The sequence below is a fragment of the Perca fluviatilis genome, chromosome 23, assembly GCF_010015445.1.
Source record: "Perca fluviatilis chromosome 23, GENO_Pfluv_1.0, whole genome shotgun sequence".
In the NCBI taxonomy this organism is placed as follows: Eukaryota; Metazoa; Chordata; class Actinopteri; order Perciformes; family Percidae; genus Perca; species Perca fluviatilis.
Genome location: NC_053134.1, coordinates 7,464,719 through 7,487,901, shown reverse-complemented (window position 1 = coordinate 7,487,901; position 23,183 = coordinate 7,464,719). Strand labels below are relative to the sequence as shown.

At 42.7% G+C, this 23,183-nt stretch overlaps 1 protein-coding gene across 4 annotated transcripts in view; it reads left to right on the top strand.

Annotated features, from left to right (window-relative positions):
- LOC120553151 (mediator of DNA damage checkpoint protein 1) overlaps window positions 1-23,183 on the top strand; it is a 72,143-nt gene that overhangs the window by 6,406 nt on the left and 42,554 nt on the right. For 3 of the 4 annotated variants that reach the window (XR_005638119.1, XR_005638121.1, XM_039791250.1), the window contains exons 3-9: window positions 4,214-4,397; window positions 6,438-6,887; window positions 7,008-7,493; window positions 12,465-12,617; window positions 17,434-17,634; window positions 20,603-20,679; window positions 21,667-21,772. Coding sequence is in view for 1 of the 4 variants with exons in the window: in XM_039791250.1 (XP_039647184.1) it covers window positions 4,214-4,397; window positions 6,438-6,887; window positions 7,008-7,493; window positions 12,465-12,617; window positions 17,434-17,634; window positions 20,603-20,679; window positions 21,667-21,772 (1,657 nt within the window). In the remaining 3 variants the exon portion in view is untranslated. The remainder of the gene's footprint in view (window positions 1-4,213; window positions 4,398-6,437; window positions 6,888-7,007; window positions 7,494-12,464; window positions 12,618-17,433; window positions 17,635-20,602; window positions 20,680-21,666; window positions 21,773-23,183) is intronic. The other variant, XR_005638120.1, reaches the window with a different exon arrangement.

The following is a 23,183-nucleotide window of genomic DNA, read 5'->3' as shown; positions in this document are numbered from 1 at the left end:
GTGCCCAAACAAGGCAACAGAGCGGCAGAGCTCCAATTTAAAACTTAACATATATGTTTTTTGCACAAGGAGTTCAGCCAGGGTTTTACAGCTTCAGTTAAGTCGTGAAAACCCTTGATGATATACAGCCGACATGGCATTAACCAGACTTCCTAACACAGGTTGACAATGCAACACCACCAGTATGGTCCTTTTTAAAAGAGTATTGCACTACGTCTGTAACATTGACAGACTCATGATGGACAGTTTTTTAAAAAGAAAATTCAAAATCGATACAACAGAACCAGAGATACCAGAGATTTTTTATGCATTTCTTCTCAAAACCTAGTGCCTACATTACACACAATGCAATCATGATGATCGACAATTTAGTCTGCGCTTCAGGTGTGTTATTCTAGATCTAGAACAAGCTCACTCGTACTGCCAACCTCAAGCAGAGGTCTGGCAAACTCACTTCTTTCTAACTCCACACCCACAAATTTAAAAGTAAAAAACCTTCAGACCCAGCTGATGCTAACTCAAGTGACATCACTTGCATAGCTGGCTCCCACTGATGCCACAATACGCTTATGCAATATCACATATGCAGTAGTACTCCCCAACACCTGTAAACAGACTTTGATGTGTAAAATCTGTGCAGTTCCCCTTTAAGTAAAATGTCTAAATACTTCTTTCACCACTGTATGTAATGTTGTATTGGAGTCCTGTCATCCTGTGCTGTGTTGTTTCAGGATGTGGAGGTTTCAGGGGAAGAGTTGCCAGGCCCTCTGGGGCTGCGTGGGCCTGCAAAGGGGGGGTCATTGTCTAACCATCGAAAGTAGAAAGTTGCTCTGAATGCTAAGCTGTATCTGAGCCTGGCTTCTGACACGAGCTCATAATCAGATTTACTCCCCTGAATCCGCTGGACTCCACAATGCGCCCCACTGTCGTCGTCCCCCGCTTTGCCTCTTGCCGGCCCCATCGCCAGCATCCCGACCCTTCATCCACCCTCCCTCATCCCCCGCAGCAAAGCTAATTACACCCCACAGAAACACAAATCTCCATGATTTAAAAAGTCACTCTTTTTCAGGGGTTTAACCTTGTTAGGGCCAAAGCCTGGCTTTCTTGTGCATCAGCTCTGTGAAGAATTCTCTGTTCCTGCAGACACTGGGACATAGACACACTTCTGTCTTTGCTCGTAGTCGTCCGCCTGTCAGAGGGTTCACTCGGAGGCAGTGTAATTAAGCGTGTGTGTGTGTGTGTGTGTGTGTGTGTGTGTGTGTGTGTGTTTAGAGGTGAGGGGGGGGTGAAGGAGCACACGCAAGTCTGTCCTCTGTAGGCCATCTGGGACTCTGACTAACTAATAGACTTCCTACATTCATCGAGCAGTGCTACTTGTACATCTCAATCAGGGAGCTGTTGACCACAAACAGGCCCGTAATGACATTAGCCAGTTCTGGCTGTGTGAGGACAGCGTGTGGGTTGACTGACGCCAGGAGGTCAGCCTGTTTCCTGGGGGCCTACATGGGCCCCTAAGGAGCCCACACAAGTGTTATGGGTGTGTACATAAACTACACTATTTCCTACTGTCTGTGATGGATGCTTTCCGTTACAGTAACGTTTGTCCATTTTCCAGTACTGAGCAGTGCTGCAAAGTTACTGTATATTTTCATTTGAATGGTAATGAACTATTTGTACTCGAGTGTCTGTTCATATTAGATTGAAGCTGAAGTGTCAACAAACAATTACAACTTTGAACATTTGATTAATCTTTAGTATTCGGTAGTCATTGTCTTGAGAGAGGTGGAAATAATAATAACTTCAAATTGACTAATAAAGAGTAAAGACAGGAATGCAATAAATTCAGTGGTATTTGAATTTTAAGTTTTTAGTCGTAATTCAATTTCACATTTAGGTACTCAGTTGCTTAAAAGATATGCTGTAGTTATTTTTGGCCAGGTTGGTATTTCTATTACTTTGAGTTTGTAAAGCATGAACGTCAAGAAAATTGGACATCATCACTGTTAAGTTTCTTTGATCATTTAAAGAAGCGCACAGGCTAAATAGAACTAATATGATTGAACGTAATATCACTGTTTTATGATAATTCTGGTTAATTACAACTGGGGTCTTATTTTTATAGTATTGGCCATCATTTCTATCAGGAGCAATATCGCTCAGAGCAAGAGATTCGAGAAGTCCGACAACAGTTTTTTGGAGTTTGCCATGTCATATAGTTGTACAACTTTAAATCTCAAAGATCCAAGTTGTAATAATCTTGACTTATCCTTTATAAAAAGAATGTATTTCTGGTATGAATGCATTTTATGATATAAGATATGACTTGCTATATGGTGTGCAAAATAATCAATTATATTGAATTATCGCGCATGCAGTGCTACTTATTGATCCAGATGTGTAAAGATAAGCAATTTTTAAACATAGAGGCAATTCAAAGTGCTTGACAAAAAGCAAGAAAGGAATTAAAATGGCACAAAGCATGAAAAGGATAAATTAAATTACAATAAAATTAGATTTAAAGAATAAAATAAAACACAAAAAGATACAAACAATAATGGACCAGAAATATGGTTAGAGTGCAGTAACACTGGAATGCAATCACTAATTTTGAGAAATGTGTGAAAATGTCAAGTGTAAACTGCTCTTTAGGGGTGGAGTCTCACGGAAAACTCATCAGTGTGACCATGTGTAATAAGAAACAGGACACACAGCTTTGTATGATTGTGTATGATTGTGTTTGCGTGTGTGGATGAATTATAAGAGCTTTTGCGTGGGTTGTAATGACACAGACGTTAAACATTCGTGCCCGGACCTGTTCTGCAGAAGGTCATGAGTTTGATAACACCAGCTGAGTTTAGCCTCACAAAGGCCTCCTCAGCCTTTTGATGGGCCTGAGTGACAGGTAATGAGGAGGCCGTAGGGGAGGAAGAGGAGCGAGGAGGAGGAAGGGTCCCCATCAGCGGCTCTTGTTCTGCTGTTTTTACCTCACTTCTCCCTCTTTACATCACAAGAATGCAAATCTTTAAAGCCTCCAGATCTGAGAAAAGGGAATCAGGGGATATGGTGCAGGGATTTAAAAGCTGATCCTCCCTGTGTGAGTCACAGACAGTGACCCCACCTTCCTCCCCCCTTTCTCTGTCTGAAGGTCTTCTGGTTCATCGTTGTATTCAGGACAGCTGTATCTGTGCATTTTATGGTTGTTTGTATTGTGTTAAATGGGTGAGGAGCTGAACTTTGTTTTAAGATGAAGCCTAAATCCAATTCAAATAAAGCCCTGCGTCTGTAGGTCTATTTATTACAACTGTTTGCTCTCTAAAGGCCAGAGAGGGACTAAATGAGTGAGTCACTGGCATTGAGGCTATACGCTGGGAAGGCTTTCCCTGTTTGGCGTGCTGCCGGCAGCCATCCGTCCCTCTACATTTCCAATATTGACCGTCCTGTCTGCTTTTATCTCTTGTGTCCCGACCCTGTACTCTAAAGAGTTTTATCACGCTTGATAATAGATACTTTTCTGCTTACTTTCTTTTAAGGAGAAAGGAGGTTGTGGGTGTAAGAATAGAAAACTGGAGTTACTTTGTGTGCTGAGGAAGAGAGGTGTGATCTGTTTTAACAACACAAGGGGGCAGTGGTGGTACCATGCATCATTTGAATTCTTTGTAAACAGCACAGGCTTTCTCATTCAGGCTTTTATTTTGAAGTAGCATGGGACACCAATGTTTTTCAGAGTGAATATGTTTGGTATATTGATTGACATATAGGAGATGTTTTCATAGATCAAAACCTGATCAGAGCAAATCAATTACCACTGAGTGTTAAACGGTTTAATGGGAGACAACAAGAGTGTGCATTGTAAAAACAACACTTAACAGTCATTTAAAGGGAAATATTTATTGAATTGCTTCTTATATTAATCATACTAAAATGCAATGAAATTGCTTGTTTGTTTATTAAAGAGCATTCGATGGGGGAACATATTAGTTTTTTTAATCTGCCAGGTAAAATTAGAGGCAAATTAAATCCAATATGGATTAAAATGTTGTAATTATATTATAATGTATTATAATATAAATATATAATATTATTTCTTTTATTTTATTCCATACATTTAATTTAATTTAAAAGGATTAAGGGCATTTGATATGAAAACTAATTGAAAAAAAGTGTATCTGTCGAACTTCAACAACAGAGTTTCTCTCTTTATCTACTCTCCCAGGCCCATGATCGTCCAAATCATCGTCCCTTATTGTGTCCACGGTTCTTGTCTCACATGAAAGTTCGTCCTGAGGACCTCAGACCTCCTTGTTTCCTGAGCTCCAAGTCCAGGCCACAGCCTCCATCTCAGGGGAAGACACCGAAAACGTACACTCTCACTGCCCCAAAGACACAAACGTCAGAGGGTGAGGCTTATCAACAAAACACCTGGGGCTTTCACACCATCACAGCCTCAACAGGAGGAGGGCACTGGTTCCGTTGACTCCACAGCTCTGCTCATTAACAATTTTTCTCGCCTTTTCTTCCTCTCCTGGAGCAGTGGAGGTAGAGGCCACCAAGCTCGTCGTTAGCTCTTAATCTCTCTGTGGTTGTGTTTGGTTAAGTGCAAATCTCCTCTCTGGCAAGGAAGTGCCCACAGCGCCGCCCTCCTGGTGGTCTTCTGGTGGGAGTGAAAGGCCCGGGGCCGGCAGACCTGCCGCTCCTTTCAGAGCCGGCCTCTGATGTGAAGGCATTTTTCCCAGCACACACCTCAGCTCCACAGCATGGCACTGCTTTCACCATGCTGGGGTGTGTGTGTATAGCGGAGGAGGGGGGCATTTCTCAGCACCGGGGTCTAATACTAATTATTCTACCATATGGTGGTCGGCTCCCTCACAATCGTCCTTAACCTTGCTGCCTGAAGAAACGTGCTGTGCCCTAGGCCGTGGCTTTGCACTCTGACACGTCATTCATATGCACATCAGCACACACACACACACACACACACACACACACACACACACACACACACTGTGTGTAACAGATGGGAATGGCAGGGCATTGTAAGAGGAGGCAGTGCAGAAATGTGCTCTCCAATGCGCTCTCTTTATCCCCCTGTGCTGACTCCTCTCGGTGGCAGACCCCCCCCAGGAAACAAGACCAGATTGTCTGACACCCTCCACCTCCCCATCTCACACACACACACACACACACACACACACACACACACACACACACACACACACACACACACACACACACACATACATACCCTCTCAGTGTTCAACAAAAAAATAAGAGGAGAGAGAAAGGAAGGGGTGTGAAAAGGCAAAGGGGGAAGAATGGAGGAGGCGAAAGGGAAATGGGTGGCGCTGGATGGAGTTCAGAATCTCAGAGATGAAAGGAAATGTTCAGAAGAAGAGGAGTTGGAGAAGGGGAGATAATGAGTGTTGTAGAAAAAGAGAAGTAAGTATAAAACAGTGCGACAAGTGCTTTAGAAATGGGTTGGGCTGTGCATCTGTAGTGCCTAAACAATCAAGTAATAGTTTAATTTATTAAACAAAACCGCTAATTCCAGCATCTCAAATGCAAAACAATCCTTTTAGTTGGTTTTATATCTTTGTGAACTGAATATCATAATATAATATGGGTTTTAACTGCTGCTTGGACAAAACAGGACATTACATATGTCTCCTTGAGCACTGGAGAATTGTGATGGCTATTTTTCAGTATTTTCTGACATTTTATAGACTAAATAATTAATCAATGAACTGGAAATTAATTAAGAGTTTCATCAATAAAGAAATAATGCTGCAGCTCTGAGTGAATATTAGGAATCCAATGATGGCGAGTTTTTCCAGCTCTATTAATCTCAGTGATATTAATTGGAGGTGTGATGGGGCTGATTCATTGGCATATGGTATTTTTACCACCCAACTGGTGCAAAAAGTAGTCCAAATGATCACAACCTTCCCCCAAAATGTTTTACCCTCCAATGCAAATAAAAAAGAACTCAGCCCAATGTCACAGATATTTCTAAAGCACTTCTTGCCAAAAAATATGTTTTAAGACACCTGTAACTGACGTGATATTCTGTATACAAGCTCCCCTGCCCTTAGGTCTGATTACTGTTGTGGATATTGAGTTTGGAAACGGGCAGCTGCTCCAGCCAGGCGATTTCTCGCTGCCTTTGTTAGCAGGCCGACCCGCCCAGCAGGGAAACAAACGTTTCTGAGCAAAGTGGGAACGAGAATGTCACGAGCAGACTTTGGCAGTTTAAAAAAAATTACCTACAGCATGTTGACCATTTAAAAACAGTTTTTGTTTTATAAGGCTCTCGGTCTAACACCAAAGTCAGTTCTTGAACTAAATTCAAACCAATATTTAAAGTCCGTTTCAGAGAAGCACTCAATTAATGAAAAACTAAATATCTTTAAGGTAGTGTTTTGTTTTTGTCTTTCTTTAAGGTTACTTCTATCTCAATCCAGACAGAAGAAGAAATGGTTTGCAGATCGCAGGAAGGCACTCTGCTGCTGTTGTTCCCTGTATTCCACTCCCTGCTGCTCCACCATCATCCACCATTAATCCAACACCTCCCTACCAAAACACCCCTCAGCCTGACTGTGAGAGACAACAAAGCAAGCCGAGCACTGTGCCAGCATCTCTCTCCTACCCTAATCTTGCTCCAGGGGAAAAAGATGAAGGTCAGGAGAGAGAGAGAGTAAAACAACCTGCTGTGGTATCCATCACAAAGTCGGACTGGAAGATGCATCTTGGGCCTGCTGGACCAGAACGCTCACCGCCACCAGACTCCACGATCTCACACGGGTCTCTTTCAGATTTAAGTCGCCCACCGTCCAGTCTGTTCAGCCGCAGCACTGACCTCGCCAGTGGCAGGAGCAGTGTCCTGTCTGGGGGTAAAACTTCTACTGTGACAGTTGAATTAGCATTAGCTGTAGCCTCCTTTGTGTGTACTTTTACAACTAATTATTGTGTTAAATGAAGCTAGCTTCTAATTTTTCTCTGTGGTTTTGCAGCAGAAATGAGGGACTCTGACCCAGAAGGCATCAGTAGTTTCTCGCCGCTCCAGCCTTGTCCAGTGATGAAGTCACCTTTTGCTTCTTACCCTCCAGCTGGATCCAACCCTCGCCAATCATCCACGAATGCTACGATCACCCCTCCACTCTACGAACCGCTATTTGGCCAAACCAAACCCCTCTCACCTCGTCCAAAGTCAATTGTCCTTCCTAAGTCAGATAAACCGTTGAGCAGGCGTGAAAGCACAAAAACAACAGAGAATCTCCACCAAGATGGATCTATAGATCCTGATCTCCACCCATCATTGGACTCTGATCATGGCCTCACTACCCTGGCTTTCCCCTCCGCTACTTGGTCTTCCTGCCCGAGTCCACAGATGACCACTCCTAGCTCAGGGTCAGGACCAAAGCTGACCCCTTCTCCATCAGTGACTCGGCTTGAGTCTCATCGCTGGCCTGTCCTGCCTCCTATCTCACCTGTCAGAGGTGAGAAATGAACTCTGACGGCCACATGTGGCTCGTTCACAGCCTCCTTCCTGCCCGGCGCTATGCTCCTGCTCATTTTTTTAGGGGCCTGATTGTCCTGAACATGGCTGGACATCCAGCCTTAGACAAAGAGACTGGGCCAGACAGAGAATTCAAAGCCTGCTTCCATAGTGAGACGTTGTGATGCTCCTGCCCTTATCAACACATTGTGAAAGCATTGCTGTCAGCCTGTTTTTCCCACCTCCCACCCCATAATAAATAACGCAGAAAGCTATTTTCCCCCCTCTAAATCAGCAATAGAAAGGAGGGCTTTTGATGAAAAGCTGGTACCGTTTGATTCCCTTTTCAAAGGCATGAGGCCCCAACAATAGAAGTCGGGGTGACTACCTTGTGTGCTGTGTATCTCAGCCTCAGCTCCCCCGTGCCTTCGCTATTCTCTTGGGTCTGAGAGGGAGATGTGTAACCGATGGTCATAAATCCACACTGACCACCGCTCGCTGACGGCAGAACACTGAGTAAGGCCGCCACAATAGAATACCTCCGCAGCTTTCCTACAGACGCTAATTTACCGTTCCCAATGGGAATAAAGGACGGGGCCACTGACATCTGACTCCTCCTGGAACTTTATGAAAGAAAGCAAACAATGTGGAAATTGTGTAGGGATTTTCTCTTTTCTATCAGAGACATTACTGTTCTCTGTGTGGTGCTGTACTGCAGGGGGGCCCATGCTGTATCGGAGCACGCTGTTCTCTTCATGGCAGACACAGAGCGAGTCTCACTGGTTCATTTATTTTACTGCAGATGGAGACAATTCAAGCTCACTGCGGCAGCACGTAAAGCTTAAAGGATAATTCTGGTTTATTACAAATTTGTTCTATTTCCATAGTTTTGGCCATCATTTCTAATTGTATGAAATTGTTTTCACCAAAGTAATTTGGGAATGCAGACATTGCTTCAGTGGCGTCCGATTGGGAAAGTAACACAACAACCATTCTACAGGTTGTAAACAAGCCAACAGTTTAGCCAGAGCATCTAAATCACTTTCTTTGGAGGTTAAACCAAAAGTGAGAACACCTGAAGTGTTGGTAGTAATCCTGCATTGCACAGAAATGTGTTCACCACTACAATAAGTACAGGAAGACCAAATTGATCTACAGTTGGTCTATAGGCGCTGACACATCAACGCGATTATCGGCTGTCGGACAGTCTGGCAAGGTCAGTGACTCTAGTCTGTTCGATGTGTTCCGTGCAGTCGTCAGTTGGAGGAGCCGTCGGCCTTCATTTGGGCCAATTTGACTTGTTGAATTCGGAAATGACCCGGAAATGAGTGGGATGAGCGTGACGAACGACTCTCAAAATCTGACGAAAATCTTTTAAACTGACCTTTGTCGATCTGAAATGAAGACAGATTCAGCAACTGCATGTTTTCAGTAAAATATGAGATTGTATTCCGAACGAGCCGCCATTATGGTCGGTTTTGAAATTCGGGAGAAGCCAGACCCACGTGACGCGTTCGTCCAATCAGCTGCCGGTTTTCATTTTTTGGGCGACAATACAGATTAGTGTCGCCTGCTGTTATGGAGACGTATTATGTCTCGCACACGCGCAGAACGTACGCTCAAGTCGCCGTCGCTTTGGTGTGTTCCGAGGCACTTTTGACCAACTCGGGGAGGCAGTCAGTCCGGCTGCCTTTTCTGCCGACAGTCGGCCGTCAGGTTGGTGTGTCAGAGCCTTTACAACTGTGATGCTCAGCTTGCCTCCAGTTTCTCTTCCAAATAAGTTTGGCTAACTGAGGGGTTAATTTAAGGCCAAGTTCAGACACACAACAGCATTGCAAACTAAATCAGAGGTCATTTTTGCACAGAATGAGTACTGTGGATTTTGTCCCCGATCACTTACACGTTGAAGTCATAAAATGATAAGATTTCTTTGCTGCCACCTTTTAAAAGAAAAGGAAACAATTGCCAGAATTTCGAAAATAGAGCCCTCCTCCTGCAGCTGTCCACTTTCTGACCTTAGAAGGCTTAACTATTAGTAATATTTTCTTTCCATCTCTGAAATGCTTCGCCGATATTCATTGTTTTATTGCATTTATTGTCAGACTCTTTTAGAGTCTATTTTTTTAGAAGTCCGTCTTCCTTTTTTGGGTTGCTCTGCAGTGTGGAGTTGTTGCCAGTGCTGGAATAGCAACTTTTTCAAGGATTTTCCACCATTGAATCAGGCTCTCGGATCACTTGTATTACAATATACTGAAAGGGTATTATGGAATTTTTGCCCAATGACGCCAAACCAAAAATAAATCTGCAGAAACAATCTTTCAAGAAGTTTTGATATTTGTGTTAAAAGAAGTAAAATGAGTCGTAGTAGTAGACTCATCTACTACTACTGAGGCTGTTTCTGCAGCAGCAAATCAGGTAATATTTTAACAGTGTGGTATACATATTGCATATGGCTGATGGGAGTCTCCTCATCTCACTCAGTCCTTTTTTCCCCCCAGCATGTTTTTTTCAGATCCCCTACAATCCATAGTGTGACCCCGGGCTGACCTGTTTTGAGCAACATCTCCACAGTGTAACTGTCCTTGACAATGAAACGGGGTAATGTCCTGGCCTGGCCTGGCCTCTCCACTCGGGGCCTTTTAGCCTGGCACTGTGACCAGGAAAAGAGGGCCACAGGCACACAGAGAAGGCCTTGTCTGCCTCTCATATCAAACTCACTGACCTCCCACAGTCACCTTTAACCTCCCCGAAAAACTCACCCTGACTCAGTACAGCCCCTCGTCTGCTGAGAATGACAGCTGAGTTGACAGCAGCAATATGCTTTGAAGTGTCAAGTCAAGTCCCTCCATTGTCTCTGTGAGTAGGGCGCCGAGCCGCTCAAGTGCACAATAGTGCAGTGGTGTGTGCGTGTCGTTGTTCACATTCTTGACAGTGTGAGGGTTGCTTCATGTGTACATTTAAACTTGTCCATGTGGGCAGACACGAAGGAGCTGAGTTTGCCTTTTCCTTTAAGAGCCTCTGTATATATTATCCTTTTGTCCAGGCCAAGCTGTTCTGCATTTCTAATGTGAGAAAAGCCTTGACAAGCCTCTTTCAGAACGATGACAAAAAACACCTCCCGGTACAACAGTTTCTCTCGCTAATCCTCTGATTTCTAAACCTAGGCAGAGACTGAAACTGTTTTTGTTTTGATGGTTTGAGAGGAGATAAGTAATTAGTGATTAGCTTGACAGTTTTTACCATTCATTTGAGTGAGGTCTTTGGTAATTAGAGCTTTTTTTGCCCTGTGTTTATTGAAGGAGAGATGAGACTACTTTTGCCCAGAGGTCTGACTGTAACACTGTGCTCAGACCTTAAAGTGATGGTTCGGAGTAATTTCACCCTAGGGTCTTTTGCACCATGACCTCGAGCCAAACACCCCCCCAGAAGCTTTTTTCACCTGGGTCGAACATTGGGAGAGTTAGCGTAGCGTTATCAGCTGAATAGCTTAGCGCAGGGGCTAATGGATCCAGTGATGTATCTCGTAAATGACCCCACTAATAATGCCCGAAATGATACCAAACTTCCACACTAGTACAAATAGGTTATGTACTCATAAAATGATGGATTGGAAAGTTTGTAAGTACACCAGAAGTTTATGAACACTTGCCTGCTCTCTTCTGCTCTCTTCTTGCTGCAACAAAAATATTTATTAATTTAATGATTAAATAAGGTAATGTCTCCAAACTTACCTCAGTTATAACTTGTCTCCTGCTAGTTATACTACAGCACTTACTTAAAAAAAAAAAGTTAAATAATAATAATAAATATTTTTGTTGCATCTCTTTTCGGTGTTGTAATTTGTAGACGGCCCTAAGCACTCGGCTTACTGCAGGTAGCAGCAGCAACAGAGAGCAGAAGAGAGAAGGCAAGTGTTCATAAACTTCTGGTGTACTTACTTACATGTACCATCACTTTAATACCTCGCTAGAGGGGCTTCACTCATGGAGGTCCTGGGCTTGTGTTGGGAGCTGTCCACTTGTGAGAGTGTAAAACCTGGAAGGGACAGCCTTTAACTAAACCCACAACAACATCCAGCCGAGATTTATAGTCTGATAGCTGCACCAGAAAAATGTCCTACAGGAGCTTTCGCTGTTGCTGCTTTTAGCTGTTGGCTGGTATTGTTTACTAATTTACACTTTATCAGTTATCAATCCCACAAACTTAATACATTGATAAATTGCAATTTTATGCATTATTTAAAAAATATATATAGTGATGAAATTATGAGATTATTGTGTTTTTGCTTTAAGCGTACTGCAAAAGAAATTATTCCATTAGCAAGTCGAATTTTATGTAATCCATAGAATCTGCTAGTATCGCACACAGAAATCTGCCAATGGGATAAGCAAAACAATTATTGTTGCATGTAGTTTTCTCTATATAGTCTTTCATTTTGGGAAAACATTTTTCGCTTTCCGCCTACTAAGATGGGAGGATTGATACCACTGATATCTGAGAGTGATATCAATCTTCTGATCTTCTCTCAACTTTCAGGAAGAAAGCCAAGTGCATTTCCCCAAACTATTCTTTTAAAACATGTTTGGAATGTTACTAAAATATAATGTTCATCCTTGTTTATTGTCAGATCTAGATTAAAAATAGATTGAATATTTTGCTAACTTAAAAAAAAAAGAAAAAAAAAGATCACTTACCTTGAAACAAGTAAATCAGTTTATCTTGGGTAAGAAAATAAAAGATTGAATCATTCTAAATGAAGATAATATGACTTTCCTGAATTGCCCCTGTTGCAGTATGCTCATTTAGTTCTCCCGGTGGTTTTATTATTATTCATACACCTCTTTGCTTTTTCCTATTATTTCCTAATGAAACAATACAATGTGCCCACATGTATCATTAAAGTTACATCTAATCCTCATTATCGTTGTGTTTATCATCATAATACAATACACCCACTCTGTGCTGTCTGCAGGACGCTGTGGCTCAGCAGCATCACGCTACTCAGAGCTCAGCTGCAGTCGTTCTCATGTGTTTGATGAACTGGAGGCCATCGCTCCTCGGTCCGTGTCTTGTACGTCTCTGGACCAGCCATCAGACTCATCCGGTCGCCCTTCACCTAACACAGGTACACACACAAATGCGCACAATTTGTCCAGTACTTTGGTTTATAACCAAATACCTGAAAAACGAATGACTCATCAGCTCCACCTGGGCTTTGTTAGTAGTGTAGTTGATTCCTGATTAAGTATCAAGCTTCAAGTTTAGTTTATTCATAGAGCACATTTAGTGTGTTCTACAGTGATAATAAAAGACATGGTAAAGACTATGCGGTGGGGGGAAAAACGTTTTTTATGATCAATTCTTTTCGGAGTCACATTTTAAAGGACCGCCTTGATGTGAGAATGGCTGTGATTGGTGTGTGTCTGATAGGAATGATAATTCAATCAGCGGGCGTATGACTTCCGTGTCTGCATGAACGCTAAGCTTAATTTATGTACTTCTTTACAAATGAAATAAATGTCAGACTGACTGACATGTGCATTCTTTTCAGAAAATAATTAGGTTTTAGAAATGTCTCATGACATATTGTCTCTGGAAGTGTATCATTCAACTTTTGTTTAAGAAGGAAAAGAAAATCGCAATACTCTCAAAACTTCTGGAATCGCAATAAATGAAAAAAGCAACACAAATGGAATCGGTACCCATGTATTGGGAAAGAATCGAATCGGGACAAAAGCATATCGTCCCAGCCCTAGTAAAGAGGTAAGTGACAAACATAGATACAGTCAGAACAAGTCAGCTAAATAAACAAACAGGAGGGCAAAATTCAAGTGGAAACAAGGTAGATTTTGAGTTGAGTTTTAAATGAGCATAGGGAAAGGGCTGATTTAAGAGAGAGTGGGAGATTGTTCCTGAGTTTAAGGACTGTGACCGCAAAGGCGGGATCCCCTCTATGCTTGTAGTTTGATTTTATGATGACTAGGAGGTCAGTTCAGAAGAATGGAGGACTCTACTGTAGCGGTGGAGTGGGGGCTGAGGAGGTTGTATATGTAGCGGGGAGCCAGGCCACTGGGAGTTTTTAACTTTAATTAGCAAATGTTAGCATTCTAACTAGCGATCAACCGATACTGGTTTTTCATGGCTGATACGGATTATTAGTATTTAATGAAACCGATGCATTTACAGTGAAAATGGAAATCTTTAAGTGAAAATTAAGAACTTGGGACTTGTTTAGATGCTTTAAGCAATTATTTAATAAATTAGAAACGTTCAACATAATACACAATAAAAGATAGTGTTGTGGGCGCGACATTAAGTGAGACTGAGTGGTGAGTTAAAGCGAAGCACAAGGACAGACACAGCTATGGCTGAGCCAAAGTAGTGCACTTTTTAATTAATTAACTTTATCGGTTATCAGGCAAATAAAACGCTGAAACAGATAATCTGCAGACTGCCAAAAAACGGGCCGATAATTGGTCTATCCCTAATTCTAACACGCTACACTATGATGCTGTTCATGGTAAACATTATACCTGCCAAACATCAACATGTTGGCATTGTCATTGAGAGCATGCTCATATTATAGCATTTAGCTCAAAGCATCTCACAGAGCTGCTAGCGTGACTGTAGACTCTTGTTTTCCATAATTTTATCAAGTGTTTTGTCTGTAAAATTTTGAAAATGAATCCATTTGAAAGAGCCCAAGAGGTAACATCTTAAAATTACTTGTTTTGTCGGCCACACAGTCCCAAAGTGAAAGGTATTACGTACATTTACAATGATATAAACCATAGAAAACCAGCAAATTAATTCATTCATTGATCAGGAATTCTTGCCTGATGAATGACTTACACGATTAATTGATTATCAAACCTGATTTTCAGACTGATTTTCATTATTAGATTAACATTATTAATGTGCTATTAATTTTGTTTAAATACATATTACATATTTGAGCACTGTACTTAATGTTTTTTTATGTTGTTTCCATCTTTTTGTGGCTCCCAGTAATGTCTTAATTAGACATGCTGTCCTTCCTCCGTGACTTCTACCTTATTACAGACGGTGATGGGCTTATCTGAGCGCTCAATGTGTCAGGTCTTTGTGTCAGCCCATGTTGGCCAACAAAAGCAGAGAAAATGTGTGTGTGCATGCCTGTGATAGATACCCTGTGTGTGTGTGTGTGTGTGTGTGTGTGTGTGTGTGTGTGTGTGTGTGTGTGTGTGTGTGTGTGTGTGTGTGTGTGTGTGTGCGTGCGCGTGTCTGTCCTGGAGGTGGTTCAGTGAGCTGCTGAGAGAGACATTAGCCAATGAAGACTTCCTCCACCTCCCTCATAGCCCGCTAATCCCCGACAAGGTGTTTAACCTGCTTGCTTGACCCCAAACCTTCATCTGACCCTGAAGACCTTTGCCCCGAGGATATGGAAGGATCAGGTCGACCGCTGCCATAGCAACCACAGCGTGATAAAATCAACTCGGGGCTGAAGCCGAAAGCTCTGCCAAATGTGAGCTAATGCTCCAGACTGATTTTTATCAGACTGTCAAGAAGCACAATTTACATTTGTATAGAATGTGACTGATTTAAAGCTCCACTGAGCAGGATTTTTAATGAAAGATACAGATATGTTATCAGGCTCAATCACAAAGTGGCAGAACTAAGAAGAATATTTTATCTTGTATGTTGGGGACCCAGGCCCTGTTTTCGCTTGCAAAAGGTGAAAGTATAAGCGGCTGAAGGGCACAAAGAGCAATAATAAATAACAGAGACATACTAAAAAAGACATACAGATACATAGGCAAGACATTTATGCATGCAAGAAGCTTCCATTTGTCTCTCAGCAAATTTGTTTAATTGCTCAGTTGAGCAAACAGATCTAAGGAAAATATATCCAAACATACATTTATTGTCTAAAAAAGGAGACCTAAGTGACTGAAAGAGATCCCAGGTCATATAGGCCCCATCCAAAATGACCCAAAATGTGAGAGAATACTGGCAGCAACATGATGCTTCACCAGTTATGATCGAGACAAGCAGCAGTGGATTATATTCTACCGTGCACATCTCAGTTGATGACCCTCGTGATCAGAGTTGAAAGTGAGTGTACTCAGACCGCTCTGTTGTGGAAAGTTTTGGGCAGAAGAGCCAGTTTGACACAAATGCTGAGTCGCTGAAATGTTCAGCATTCAAAGATGTGAAATATTTGCATTTGACTTTTGATATTTTGGTTATAAGGACATGAGACTTGACTTGAATTGCACAGCTCTGGTGCACATGAGCATCCTGTTAAAAGTTTACTGTATAAATTCCGGTTATTTAACTCAGAAGTTTTAAAATAGTTGCCTTTCTCTCAAACTTCATCTTGCCAAAGTATAAAGCATTTGAATTAGAAGTGTGTGTTCCGTTCTTCTGACTCTAAGTGGGTGGTAACCAGTGTGTCCAACACCTTAATCACAAGATTAATCATTTATCTGCCACTGTGTTTGCTGAGTGTCTTTCAATCTTGTAGCTACTTTTGGCTAATGATGGACTAATACCCAGCCTAACTGAAAGTGTGTCCCACCACATTATGTTACACCCAGAGTTATCCCAGGGATTTCCTCTCAACGACTCGTTAATTTATTAGCAACAGTTCCTTTTTTCTACCCCGAGGGGTTACTTTACCTAGCGTCAGCACACCTACAGACACGTGTGACTTCCTAACTGAAAACACTTTACAGGAGTTTGTGTGTGGGAGGGAGAGTGGACACGTTGCGTAACAATTTAGACAATCGGAAAACCTTTTGTCTGTGGAAGCTTTTATAATGTAAAGGGATTTCCGACAGCTTTTTGAGATGTTGCTGGGAAAGACTTTGTGTGTTGTGTGTGTGTGTGTGTGTGTGTGTGTGTGTGTGTGGCGGGGTACCTGCAGCAATGTGTGTTGTGTGAAATCCCCTCGGAGTGGAATGGCAGCTCCACACTCAGCCAGCGTGGGATTTGCAGGGGCACCGAGCCACACTGTCACTGATATGCTTTTAATTGGGTGTGACGATGAGAACTTTGGAGCCTGAGGGGGGTGTTCTGGGGTGGGGGGGTCGGGGTTGTGTGGAGAGTAAGCAGTGTAATTTACAAGAATTTCATGATCCAGTTCAACAAGTCGTTCCAGCTAATTGTGGGTTATTATTTTCAAAAGGTCAACAGTTGTACATTTTACAGGATGTTCTAATCTTATATTTTGACAATTGTTTTAAGTACTTTATTTTCATTCACCTTTTTAACCATGCTTGTAGCATGGCTCTAGGATGGCAATGTCTGTTTGTCATTTGGTCGGTCGGTCCACTTCGAACTGAAATATCTCAACAACTTTTAGATGGATTGCCATGATATTTGGTACACACATTCATGCTCTCCTTTGGATGTTTTACAATAACTTTGGTGAGCTGAGAAGGGTGGCTGGGCTCACCCTTATAGATAGGGTAAAGGAGCGGGTTCAGACATCTGGACCGAGATCGAAGAAGAGAGAAGATGCCAGTTGAGGTGATTCAGGCATGTGATCAGATGGGAGGTATCCCAGGCACATCCAACTGGTAGGGGTAGACCTAAAGTTTATATATCTTATATGGCTTGGGAACGCATAGGGATCCCCCAGGAGGAGCTGGAAAACATTGCTCGGGAGAGGGATGTCTAGACTACCTTGCCTAGCCTGCTGCCATGGCGACGCGACCCCGGATAAGAAGCAGAAATTGCATGGATGGAGTCTATGTCTAAATGCAAGATGCAATAACTGTGTCTGCTTATTGTTAGCAGCTGCATTGCAGACCCATCAGTGGTCTGTTTAAATTTCCAAATGATTCCTCTACATAAAAGCAAACCCGTCTGACAGAAGTTACATAGTTATTTGTTACGTGCTGGAGCGCCGCAGGATATTTTTCTAGTATTTCAGACTTTGTTTTCTCCCCCTGCAGAGCTGTCTCCTGGCCTGGCAGCGCTGACAGTGGGCTGTGACTCCGGGAATCTGGGCTCCCTGTCCCGGGTCCAGCTGCTCCTCCTGGACCGACCGGAGCCCGAGATCCTGCTGAGTCCCTTCAGTCAGGAGGAGGAGCTCTCACCGGTGCAGGACTGGTCCGTTCTCAGGATGCAGTATGATCAAGGATTGACTTCAGCAGGTATAGCGCTTCATGAAAAAGATGCAGATTTATATAATGATGTATAAATGAAAGCCCATTTTTTTCTGAAACATGATAAAGGATTAAATGTAGCATTAAATGCACCCTAATGAAATTTCACATTTAACAACTATTATGATAAAACCAAACTTCTCCATGAAGAACCAATATCCATTTTCTCAGTAAGACAAAGTGTTTGCTAAATAAATAAAATGAGAAGAAGTGACATTGACATTTGAGGGAAAACAACATGCACACAGTTTAAGGTCCAGGATTAAACATAAGCCAGCAAAACATACAAATACATTTGATGCAGGCAGCTTGTTACTGCAAATAGCCAAAAGAGGAAGTTCACACTTTGTGTCAGCATTAAGTTTCCTTTCTAGTTACTGAAACTTCTTTTTTCAGTCAAAAAGTATCCAAACCATCTGTGGTTTATTTGTGATTGTGTGTTTGAGTGAGACAAGTGTTTTTATAAAGCCAATTGTGACAAGCAAGTAATCTCAGTTAACTGTGTGTAAACCTCCTGCTCTGATAAATCTTTCTGACAGTTTGAATAAGATCGTCTGATAAGCAAAAAACCGTCACTTTAACAGTGAGCAGGCAGACAGGTGTGTGTGTGTGTGTGTGTGTGTGCGCGTGCGTGCGTGCATGTGCTTGCGTGCGTGTGCTTGTATGCGTGTGTGGTGAAAACATGCGTGACCAGACAGCGTGGGGAAAACATAACACTGTAGGTGTGTTTTCTCGGTCCGCGGGCGGCCTTGAGAGTAAGCGATGCCTTTATGGCGGCAAGCAGCTTTTCTTTTAACGAGCTGTGATACCGCCTCTCATCTGCTCCCAGGCATGCCGCTGCGAGCTCTTAACTGCTTTTCTCCGAAGGTGTGGCAGCTCAGAGGCAAGGTTTATAGGGATATCAGTATGTGCCATATTAATAAAGATCAAACTGCTGGAGTGGATCATTAACCGGGAAAGTCCGACTAAGATACCTGGAGACACTTAGAACCAAGCACAGCATGCATAACAACAGATAAGAAACTGAGACGACTGTGTGCACAAAACCCATTCAGTCTAGTGCCTGTTGTTTATAGTCTGATAACACATCGGAAAGTGAGATAAACACTGTAGACGTTTAAAGGTTCAACCAATAGAACAGTATGCAGATAGTTTTGAGTTTATTTGTCCAGGTTTTTGGATATCTCTCTGAGATTTCTCTCTCTATCCCAATACAATACACCCCAATGTCCCCACAATTCTGTCATCAGAAAGCTGTGGAGGAAGAGGGGTTCAGATGCTGTTCGACCATCTGACAAATTGAGGTATACTGACACTTTTAATCTCAGTGGATATTGGCTCAGTCACTTAATTTAAAACCAGTGTAAAAGTCAAATCCAGGAATAGAGTTCTGTTTTGGTGCTATCTCACAGTCCAGAGTTAATCTTTCTTCAACTCTGACCTGCACATGTTTTCTGGTTGGCCAATAAAAAACAGTGATACACTGTGTTTTGAAATGGAGAAACCCTTATTTTTATGTGTTTGTCAGATGGCCGAACAGCGCCACACCTTTTCAACATCGGACCAACAATTGTAATTGTTGGCCAGGTGTGTTCGGGTGATAAAGTTAGGAGAATTTGACCATTTTATCTCAAGCTCCTTTATTAATTATTCTTCACACAGCTACTTCTGTCACTTTTTTATTAGTCCATATCCACGATTTTCCACTTCCGGGATTGCTCCGGTGCCGCAGGAAATTCCACCGGATGCATGTCTTTTCGGCCGATGTCCGTTTCCTTCTGCTTTCTTTGTGTTGGAATTTAAAACTCGGTTGATTTCTGAGGACTATGGTTAACTGCTCCTGAGATCTCTGCAGGGTAAATCCAGGCAGCTAGCTAGACTATCTGTCAAATCTAAGTTTTCTCACCATGTTCCACCAAAACAAGTTCCTGCTATTTTGCAGCGGCACCGTGGCTCCGTGTGGAGCTTAACGCTGCCCATGACGATTGTGATTGGTTTAAAAAAATACCAATAAACCAGATCACGTTTTTCTTCCATCCTGGAATGCTGTGTGGACTAGCCAGACCCTCCTCCGCAGCGCTGTGGAGCTAGGTCTGGCAATGCAAGACTACTTTTTTATGTACTACAAACAAATGCAACACCATGAATGCCTTTGAGATAGAATTGCCTGAAACCGATGCATCATTTTGTATGATTCAACTGTGCACCTTTTTGTATGATTCATTGTGTCTTTCCCATCTCTAATTTGTTTTAAGAAAACCCCAGACTATGTGGCCGTCCCTTTACTCTGGATAGTACACAGACCTCACTGTGAACAGTTTTAATTGGCACCGCTTCCTACTGAAGAAATAGTCTTCGGAAAAAATTTGATATTTATTTTTTATATATGAGCAACACCATTGAAATTCCATTGAGTTCCATTGTACTGGCATGGCTGCATCAGAGGCAAATGTCTCAAGATCTGAACAATTAAAACTAAATGTATCTCCATAGCTAGATTTCATCAGAGTTAGGTTTTTGTAACGTAGATGAACCGACTCTTAACCAGCAAAAGAGACAAATAATAATCACGGTGCCTTTGTTTTGGGTATTCATGCTTCTGTGCCACCAATGTTTACAACAAGACAAAATCTGTCTGAGTTTGCTGGAAGCTTGTCTTTCCTCTCTCTGTGTCTCCAGAACAATGTTTGCACCTGGCACGCTTCTGTAGACAGGTGCTCCTCCAGGGTTTTGTTGCTCTACATTATTTGCTCAGAGGTTAAGAGCCATAATTGGAACTAATACACTACATTACTCATATCTGTGCACACACAAGTACAAAAGAGGACTGCATGTAAGTGTGCGCCGGAGGCTAACACTTATGTACACACACACATGCACGTACACACACGCCTGCAAATACACAATTGCTTTCTCTCCCTTTAGCTTGACGCTGTGTCTTGTGTGGTTTTGTCAGGTGTTTTGAGGCCCCTCACAGCTGGCAGCATCTCCGAAAGGTGTGACTCTGCAGGGAAAGTACAGGAAAACAAATCGGTGAGTGACGCTGCCTCTTGTGAAACCGCTTTTCACTTTCTACCCCCCTCCTCCGTTCATCTATCAGATTTCCTCCAAAAGCAGTGAGCAAACACTAGACCTTCCGAGAATCAGCTCCTATCAGACAATAACCCCAAACCTGGTTCACACAGTCACCCTCACACACAAAGACCCCCTTTTACAAACTTGAACTCGGATTCATTTATAACTGTCATTCCAGTAAGACGAGCCAAATTGTTGATAATTGAGACACAATATAACGGAGGGCACGCGGCGTGCAGCAGGTGTGTGGTTAATCAGTCACGGGCTGCAGGAGGGGGGAGGCCTGACAGTACAGGAGCAGGCAGGCTTTTACACCAGCTCATTGCTCTGTCGCAGGGGGGTACGGTCGGCTAAAGGGCCGACACGGTGGGATTCTTTTAGAGGATGCACCACCACTAGGATCAGACAGGGGTAAGGGGTCAGGGGGGGTAAATAGGGCTTGTGCATGCTGGGCTGCAGTGGAATGGACGCAGGTGCTCCACGTGATCTACGATTAATCTCCCCTTTATGAGGAATGACAGAGGGCCCCTGAAAAGCATGAATGAGACTCATAAGCCCCCTGCAATTATGCTGAACCACAATGATGAGCTGGAGTGCTCAGAGCACGATTCATACGAACATTAGCATAATGCACCTCACTAAACCAAGTATCCAGACACTGGATTATTTCAGAGGAAGATAAACTGATAAAGCAGTGGTATGTTTGATGTTGGGAAGAGGGAGAGATGCTGGTTCTGGGTTAGAGTTAGGAATATTTTTTATTTTCTTTTAGTGATACCCCCCAATTTTAAAGGGAATAGTTAGACATGTTATGCTTATTCTTTCTTGCAAATTAAAAGATTGATACCTGTCCAAATTCCTGAGAGGAAGTAAATATAAAAATGTATTGGCTTTGCAACTAATAACAGGCCAAGTTTGGTTATCATGTATTCTGTTTCCTTGCAGGATCAGTCTGAAGGAGGTTCTGGGTCACCATCTTCCTGGATCATAGACCTGAGTCCATCATGCAACATGTTCAGATCCACCAATTCTCCTTGCGAGTCCAATCACGGTACGGCATCCCTTAAATCTACCCAGAAAATAATTATTTCTCCCGATCTGTGTGTGCTGCTATGACATATCACATCTCTGTTTAAACTGTGCTCCCTTTTAAGAGCCTATAACAACAATAGTTAATCAATACAAGAGCCTTCACCATTAGTGTCTGATCCGGTAAAAGCCCACTCAGTCCCTGTCAGCTCTGCTTTATGATGAGCCATTGTCTCCTCACTGTCAGCACTGTGTTTGGCGTTCCCTTGCCTCCGGTACACTTAAGCCCGCTAATCCTTACCAGGGCCAGCTGGCTCGCAGTATCACCTTCACCTGTGTGGCCGGCTTGTGTACATTCATGAGGGATGGTTCTGAGGCAGTGCTTACTCTACAGACCACAAACACTGGAAAACTGGCAGCCAAAGACAAAAAGGTCTGCCGAGGTATTGTCATCACATGGAACTGCAGAGCCGCCCTTGAACTTGCCGGCTCTTTTTCCTCCCATCTTCATCTTCATCTGTTTTATTCTCGCTGGTGACTCACTCGTACCAGTATCAGTCATTGTTCCATAGCACTAATGGTCCATGGTATGCTGTATTCCTAGAGGATGTAACAAATGCATCCATCATATCAGAGATTGATATGTCTGAGGGCCAAGCTGCAGCTAACCGTTTAGACCAAAAACGCCTCCATGTCTGTTCCATTTTTGACTTAACCCCATCGGTTGGGTTGACATATCCATGATATAAACATATGTATACATACATAAAGCCAACACAACAGTATCATAACAGACCACACATACCTTCATTCTCTACAGAGATCTCAGCAGTATCTATGCCGTCCACACCTTCCACCTGTTCGGCAACGAGTGTTTGCTGCACCACCTCTTCAATAGTAGATAATGTGTCTATTTCTGGTGGACCTGAACCGGTTCTCCTTGATTGTGCCCGGTTGTATGCTACCTTCTCTTTTGTTCTGCGCTTTATGCCTTGCCACCATTTTTTTTTCCCTCCTCCACTTCTCTCCGTGTAGATGATAACGAGTTGATTTTATCAACTGTGGATGTTCTGCACTGTAATATGTTCACGTTTGTTGTTACTTCATGCACTAATAGGTCAATTTCATCATCACTAAATTAAGCTTGCGCTTTCTTTTTCCCATAGGAAGATCCATGATAGATACATGCGGGCCCATTCTTTGCTCTTTTAGAGGCGCGCTAATTATTCTAGAGGGCGGAGTATGCGCTGATTGCCTGATGGGTGTCAGATTTGATAAATACTACGCAAAATGAGGATGCATAGCATAGCTATTACCGAACTTGCATAAACAGACACAGCGTAAACTGCGCTAGTGTTAGTAAATCTACCTCTAAGTGTTTGTGGTGTTTTTGATGAAATACATCCAGGAGAAGAGGAGGGTGGAACTATACA